General features: G+C 37.1%; 1 protein-coding gene across 1 annotated transcript; it reads left to right on the top strand.

Moving 5' to 3' along the window:
• Nucleotides 1-1613: 1613 nt before the first annotated feature.
• Nucleotides 1614-8120, top strand: LOC144444256 (glycine receptor subunit alpha-1-like). Its single transcript, XM_078133669.1, has 8 exons — nt 1614-1794; nt 2072-2139; nt 3088-3308; nt 5070-5152; nt 5475-5609; nt 6376-6605; nt 7035-7187; nt 7596-8120. The coding sequence occupies exons 1-8, from the start codon at nt 1614-1616 to the stop codon at nt 7875-7877; spliced, it is 1353 nt and encodes a 450-aa protein (XP_077989795.1). The 3' UTR covers nt 7878-8120.
• Nucleotides 8121-8459: the final 339 nt, after the last annotated feature.

Genomic DNA, 8459 nt, shown 5'->3' with positions numbered 1-8459 from the left:
TTCAGATATAGAAATAACGACTTGCAGACGACACAGACAAGCGCCTCACTTTCAGCTGAAACGTCACTTTCCAGCGCCTCACTTTCGTAGCGAACGTCACTTCCGTTGAGAATAGACAGCAGACCTTGTAGGCATGTCCTACTTACGCCTCCCATGGTATTTAATATTTTATTTATCAGGAATGTAAATTATGCCCCTAAAGATATAATCTAAAGGTAATTATTACGAATAAAGACAAGACCATATTACCTTGGAAGTAATAATTAGACTTTGAGATAAGTGAATTATGACAAGTCATTTACATATGTGTATCCACGATATTGAGTCCTCAAAGAGGATTTTTCTAGAAAATTGTTTCTTAATGTCTGTGGATAATGTGGAAAAAGATGGAATGTGAATGCTCCTGTTCTTAAAGAAATGTCCCACTGTTTAAAAACGCAAACAATTTCACCAAATGAATATTTTTGAGCACACTTTGTCATTGGCGAATTTCTATGATTTCATGATTGTAAAGTAATTCAATATTTTGCACCCTAAATGTAGACTTAATTATTGTCAAGTGTACTTAAATTATTAATTATTAACCTTTGATAACCTAATTCAAACTATTGCTAAATTAATGTGCCCCAAACCTTTCTGTGGTATTTATCTGTCTGTCTGTCTGTCTGTCTGTCTGTCTGTCTGTCTGTCTGTCTGTCTGTCTGTCTGTCTGTCTGTCTGTCTGTCTGTCTGTCTGTCTGTCTGTCTGTCTGTCTGTCCGTCCGTCCGTCCGTCCGTCCGTCCGTCCGTCTGTCTGTCTGTCCGTCCGTCCGTCCTTCCGCAGGCCCATCCACCCGTCCGTCCGTCCGTCTGTGTGTGTGTGTGTGTGTGTGTGTGTGTGTGTGTGTGTGTCTGTCTGTCTGTCTGTCTGTCTGTCTGTCTGTCTGTCTGTCCGTCCGTCCGTCCGTCCATCCGTCCGCCTGTCCGTTCGTCTGTCTGTCCGTCTGTCTGTCTGTTTCAACAGAAATCATTGTTATCGCTGTTTTTTCCTATGTGCAATTATCATGACGTACAACTGCTAAAGTAATATGAAGTTATCATAATGAGAAGTTCTACTCAACACAAGGAGTGACGTAGTAAATTGTTATGATTACCCTACTCTGTCTACAGATAAGGTCATTGACTTCCTTGTACCTAAACACCTACTTAATGTAAAATACACTTTTGAAACAAAACTTGAAAAATTCATTTCGTCCCACGTTAGAATAAAGACGATTGTCGGTTTCCTTTAAAACAAGACGTCAAATGCTCATATTTTTTCCATTATTTCAAACGTCTATAACGTTAACCAAGCTATCATACACATGATAATCTTAGTAGAGATCAAAAACTTCGATCATGGCGAAATTGGTGACTGAGGTGCTTTCCATTTTACATATTAACGACTTATACATACATATGTATGTATGTATGTATGTATGTATGTATGTATGTATGTATGTATGTATGTATGCATGTATGTATGTATGTATGTATGTATGTATGTATGTATGTATGTATGTGTATGTATGTATGTATGTATGTATGTATGTATGTATGTATGTATAATGCAATGCATTTAACCTGCGATAAACATGACATCTGGCCTTATTTTAACAATCCACAGTTTACTGGTCGGCTGGTTTGGATTAACTGCAGCCAGCGGAGACGACGCTCACTCTGCAAGCCAACTACAGGTCGATGAACATGTACGGTTAATGAAAATGTTGCTAAGCAACGATACCATGTATAGCACATTTCGACCACATCTGCATGGTAAATGTTTAGATGTATATTTTCGACATTTCTCTTCCTGTCCCAAAACACATACCCAATGATGGACTATTTTCATATTTGACCTTAACTAATCTGAACCTGACGACGCTATGGGTCATGGAAGATATAAATATGTGATCCAAATGTTCCATAGGTCAATAGCATCATCTTGCAATTGGCATAAATTACCATATTTAAATTACAGGGTTTCTTTTGCTAGAATGTTGCGGAGTGTTAAAGTTTCAAAAATGAATTATCTTAACATCTTTCCTCCTAGGTGACCAGGTAGATGTGACGTGTTTTCTATCCATCGATAGTTTCGGTTCAGTCACAGCTTTGTCTATGGTAAGTGCCACGGTGTGGTTTGTATGTTTGTCTGTTACGCCGTGGTGCAGCGGTCGACTCGGGAAGGGACTAACAACAACAAATTCTGAAGAGGATTTTTCTGCATGCTTCCCTCTATGATTCAATGTATTCTGAACTGAGTACTACCTTAGGACAGTATGGAGTATCAGATCATCTCTGCAGAACTAGTTTTGTAAACCCTAAGGGGAGCTGAACATAATGTACTAGTTTACTGAGAAATGTTGGACTATATAAGAATGTTAGTGAAAGTTGAACTTTGACACCATATCATCGCTTATGAAAAATTCAGCGGTTTCCCAATCCAAATATACGTAGAGAAAGAAAGACAGGGATGATATTTTATGAAAAGTTACGTTTAAACATGTTAAGTTTGGAATTTCAATGATTTGACGTGTGCTAGAATTGTATTACAAATATTTGCATTTACGGCGGTGCTCAATCAACTTTTTGTTTTAAAAGATAATTTTTCATATGCATGCGTACTGTCATCAACGTTTGGCATTCAATACAGCTTGTCCGATACCTGACCCTTTCCCTTTAAAATATTGATTAAAAATTACGTTTTCTCGTCCGTTTTTGTCATAAATCAACTAAATTTTAGACTGGAATTATCTAAATGGTATTCCTCTGTGAATTAGACACAAAACTTTTGCTAAGAAGATACTTTTTTCAGAAATTTGAAGTAAAAAATGGCGCCCGCGTATTTCCGTCCGTGCCCCGCCAGTCTGGAATGTAATTGAAAAGGTGAATAAACTTCTTTGTCACTTTGAAGTTCGTTCCATTTCAACATAAAAACCCTAACAAATATTGTATGTTTTCTGTCTTTAGAACTATCATTTCTTAAAAAATATAAAAATTTTAATTTTTGACGACAGTGCCAACATTGAAGCTAATGTTTAACGCGCAATTTGATTGGTTGATTGACAGGATTACTCGGTCAATATGGACTTATACATCCAATGGGTTGACGACAGACTAGTACACAACTCGTCTTCAGGACTTGTTTTCCAAACTGTAGAGTCGATAAAACGATTCTGGTTACCTGATATTTACTTTTTAAATGAAAAACAAGGAGATCTGCACCAAATACTGTCGGAAAATATAGCGCTATCTCTGCAGCCTGATGGCAATATTACATACTCTACCAGGTTTGTGGCCATTTTTTCTTCTTCTGATATTTCAAAAGGCTTTGGCAAATCTTACATTTGCTGCAGCCTGGGGCACAAAGTTATGCTACAATAATGTTTGTTATTTTTCTGCTGTCCATGCAGCGACCAATCCTGCTCAGGAATGATTATCCCGCCATTTCAACAAACTTTTTGTTTATCGTGCAGTCTCTGATAGTTTTCCCGCCAGTTTTTCTTGAATGGGATGGTTTCTAAGTCAAACTTGTACCGGAAAATGATCATTTGTCTCAAATTTCTGTTTGAATTATCACACTGGTTTGCAACGATTGAAGACAAAAAAGTAGGCTATATGATTAGTAATGATATATGGGTTCTGGTAGTTTTGTTTTGTACATTTTTATCAGAAAGGACATGCCTCGGTGTAGTATATAGCCATGCATGTTTACCTTGTGTTTCTCAATTATGTCTATTTCAATTGAAACACATGGCACGGGGCAACCCCAGGTGTGTTTATTTCAAAGTATGCAGTATTAATGTGAGGACTAATTAAAAATATGAAAACTAGCTTAATAATTTATTTATTTCTTCAAAATAGTCTCTGTCCAATTAATCAAGTTTCCATTTTTCCATCAACTTTGCACTTTTATGTCCGGATACTTTTGTGTGTGGACCGAGGTTGTACGGCTGGCGGAAGGACTCTTAGGAAGGCTCGCACTACCGCGGCCTGTAATTAAAAACAATATCCGACATATTTACTGGGCTGGGTTGAGATTGGTTGGGATGGGTTGGGATAGGATGGTTGGGTTGCGTCTAGTTGAATTGAGTTTGGTTGGTTTGAGTGGAGTTGTGTTAGGTTGGGATGGGATGGTTGGGTTTAAGTACAATTTAGTTTGGCTGTGTTGGGTTGGGTTCCGTCGGGATGGTTGGGTTGGATTTAGTTTGCCTGTGTTGGGTTGGGTTGGGATTGGTGTTGAGTTGGTAATGGTTGGGTAGGGATGAATTGGGTTGGGTTACGTTGGGTTGAGTTAGGATGAAATAGAATAGAATAGAATAGAATAGAATAGAATAGAATAGAATAGAATAGAATAGAATAGAATAGAATAGAATAGAATAGAATAGAATAGAATCTGAAAACATATATAGAATTGCGCGATTTAAGATATTACACCTTTGGGATCTACAGCATCATCTTACAATGGTTCGAAAAACATAAGGAAAGACCGAAAAGTAACCAATAAATATTCACAGAATGTGAGACATTGCAAGTCGAATATATTGTACACAGAGGACCAGGTAGATTTTAAAGGAATTTTCTGACATTCTACAAATGCGTCTAGTTATTATCATCAATATACATGTTTGAATTCGCAGCATGTGCGGAATTTTGTTTATGGCAATGCATATATGAGCTTAGAATATGTATCTAATTATAAAATTCAAACACATATTTAATTCTGAATGTTTGGTTATCTTTTTTTTTAGTAATTATTTGTTATCACTTTGTCATTAGGGGCTGTTTTCCTTCACCTTCACCTTCTCAAGATTTTAGATTTTTTTTAGATAAAATTTTAATAATAATTTTACATTACATAGTAGCCATTGACCTAAATAGCTATTGATTATAATTATATGTAGGGGTATAACAACATTAATGGTTTTCATCAAAAAAGAGTAAGAAAAGAACACACGCCTGTGTATGAACCATTCAATTAAAGGATCAGTCCTCCCTATCTACATTGCTAATGATGTCATGACACGAGTTCTTCGTCTTCTTCCTTTCAGATTAACACTAAGCCTGACATGTTATATGAAACTACAACTCTTTCCCCTCGATGTTCAGAAATGTCCCCTGGGAATCAGAAGTTGTAAGTTCCGTCATGCATGACGAATTAATAATGTTTTATGACTCTAAACACGCAGGCAGCGTGACAGGTGCTTTTGTGAGCTTCATTTTGTGAGGGCGCTCTTCAAGGGACGTGTCGGAAAAGAATACATAGGTAAAGCGACTTAATTTGGAGATTCCTTTGAGAGTGGAATATTTCACTTGCGGCAGTTTCTGGAATGTATACATGTTCAAATAGTCCCTTTAGCGCCCTGTGGGTAAATAATTATAAGGGTATTGTGTTGGGTAACTTTAACATCATGAACTTGTATATACCCAAAGATATGCAATCTTTATCTCTACAGATGCTTACAGTAGTGATCACGTGATTCTTCGATGGCGGAGCTTCGACCCCATTTTGTCGGATCCCAATATCATAATTCCACAGTATTCATTGGTGAAGGTAAACACAAGGATGCAGTTTGATGAAACACCGTTCGGTAAGTCTGATTAATGTCATGTTTTGATGGACTACTAAGAATTCAGCTTCAGGTCTTGAATTCCCAGTTTGAACGACATTTTGTTCATAAATTTAAAAACAATTGATGTAATACCGACCTACATAAATTGCATTAGATCTTCTTAGTCATTGCAGATTGAACAGACTCTGAGATAAAAGTTTAATTTCAGGGTATGAGGAAGTGTCATCAACTCAACTCAAATACAGTCTTGTGTAACTGTTCCTTTACAATTTTTGGGTTTTACTTTTTGTATTATAAAAGTCTAATAGATATTGTCTGTACTAATTATCATTCTGTACATCGTTCAGTGTGTTGCTGTGATCATTCTTCACAGAGGATACCACACACATACATCAGCGTGAGCTATAATCCAATTTAGAGCCTGTACACACCGTTTCACACAGTCTTAAGTGATTGGCGTAGATCAGGTCACGTGGTATGGACAAGTCACCCACAGTGACTCCTCTATTTGCGTAAAGTGAGGTACTCGTCCTATTCTATTTTTTTTTATCTATGGCAATAGTAGTGTAGAACTGAATAAGGCTAGGCAATATGTGTTTTATAACATGAATTTGCTTTCCAAAGTAAAGGAAAATCACTCATTGGACTCCCGTGTTAAATAAATAGTGCCCTAAGGAAATAGTAAACGAATAGTGACGGTTATATGCAAATTTTCCCTATATTTCAAATACAGGAATTTGAATATGTTAATTGTTAGTATGTTCTTTGTTTATTTTGTTCACAGGGAATTTCTCTACATTAGAGGCTGAGTTTGTGCTTGAACGTTCATTGGGATTTTTCATCGTTAATCTGTTTCTGCCATCCTTTCTGTTGGTTATTACGTCATGGATATCCTTCTGGCTACATGTGGATGCTACACCTGCTAGGGCATCGCTAGGCATTACGTCAGTGTTGACACTGGTAACACAAAGTGGTTCTATTAGATACACTGTACCATCCCTGTCGTACCCAACGGTAAGTGCCAACTGTAGAGTTATGTATGTTTGGAATAGTGTTGTTGTGCCAGTTATGTAATGTGATGTAATATGATATGTGATGGGATTGGATGGGATGTGATGGAATGTGATGTGATGTGATGTGAAGTGACGTGACGTGACGTGACGTAATGTAATGCATGTATGTATGTATGTATGTATGTATGTATGTATGTATGTATGTATGTATGTATGTATGTATGTATGTATGTATGTATGTATGTATGTATGTATGTGTGTGTGTGTGTATGTATGTATGTATGTATGTATGTATATGCATGCAAGTGTGTGTGTGTGTGCGTGTGTGTGTGCATGTGTGTATGCAATTGAAGTATATACAATGCGAATGCGCTTTCTCTTTCTTATGTTCAATGCAATACATCTTATACAAAACACCTTTTTATAACAGGCGATGGATATATGGTTTTCGACGTGTATTTTCTTCGTATTCGCCGCTCTACTAGAGTTTGCACTAGTTAATTATTTCTACACGCTAAGTGTAAGAGTTAGCAAGAAAGAAATAGTCCTTGGTGTTCCCGAAGATGTTCAAGATAATACATCAGTGAGTACAAATATAAACTAATTAATTCGTCGCTGAGGGCACTCTTTCATTCGCTCAGCCCACTCATCTCGCCTCAGACCACTCACGGAAAAGTGGTCACCGAGGTCTCGCGCAACTTTGAAACTTGCCAAGCACCTGGAAGGATTTAATTACATATTACATTCTCGAAATCTAACTATATTATTACGTTGATAATTTGGAACATTGGCTTTTAAAAAACACTTCCTATATTATAGTCATTGAAAACAAATTAGACACTAAAAGATTAATGAAAAAAATTGATTATTTATTTTTGCCTTTTTTTGAGCATTTGATCACTCATGAAGAACGATAAAGATGTTTTAGTCCTTATGCGTCACATAAAATGGATTCCGCCAGATTCATATCAATGTTTTGTATATCTTTTAGGCGAGGTCACCAGTATCACCTGACGACGAGAAGATTGCATTCGAAGGTGACAAATATACCCAGGAACGGAATGGTGACAGAAGACCGCGACAAGACACGAAATCAGTGAAAGGAGGAAGACGACAACGGGCATTAATCTACCTACAGAGGGCGTCCCAGATTGACAAATATTCGCGTATTGGATTCCCAATGGTTTTCGCGGTTTTCTTTTCGTTGTTCTGGATTGTATTCCCGGTTCTACGAAATAACTTGGATTACGAAGCTAAATCATCGTTTGCTTAGGAATACATGTTTAGGGGCACACAAGGCCGTGGAATCGGAATCAAATATAAGAAGGTGCTTGGCAGGCTGAAGGTTATATTAGACATGCCGAGGATGCGCAAAGCGGCAGAGGTAACAGTTCGAGCTGATGGTCATTCCAACTTTACGAGGGCGTTATGAGTATTGTTAAGTGAAGTCACTTGCCTTTCAATATGAATTTAAATGTTTGAGGCTAAAAGTGTTTGATTTTTGTCATAAGATAGGATGTGGAAATTTTGACGAGATCTGCTGTGGTTTCTGAAACATGAAACAATGTTTCAAATGTAGAACCATGTAGAGGCAGACGGTTTCTCGCAATATAGTAAACTAAACGTAAGAACACTGTGAAATAGGTCTTATAAACTAACCGTTTCAGTATGTTATAAAGGCAAGTACAGATGTAATTTGGTTTTATTAGGCCATCACCTTCTTTCTTGTAGATGTAGGAAACTTGACTAGTTGTAGAAAAGTGTATCCGCAGCAAACATTGCACCCAACTAGGTTCTGGTATTAGATTTTAGAAGATTAACTGAAACCTTAATAAACTAACAAACGCAAACTTAA

Source organism: Glandiceps talaboti, chromosome 13 (genome assembly GCF_964340395.1).
Source record: "Glandiceps talaboti chromosome 13, keGlaTala1.1, whole genome shotgun sequence".
Classification (NCBI taxonomy): Eukaryota; Metazoa; Hemichordata; class Enteropneusta; family Spengelidae; genus Glandiceps; species Glandiceps talaboti.
Note: the sequence above shows the minus strand (reverse complement) of the source record. Positions and strands in the feature narration are given on the sequence as shown.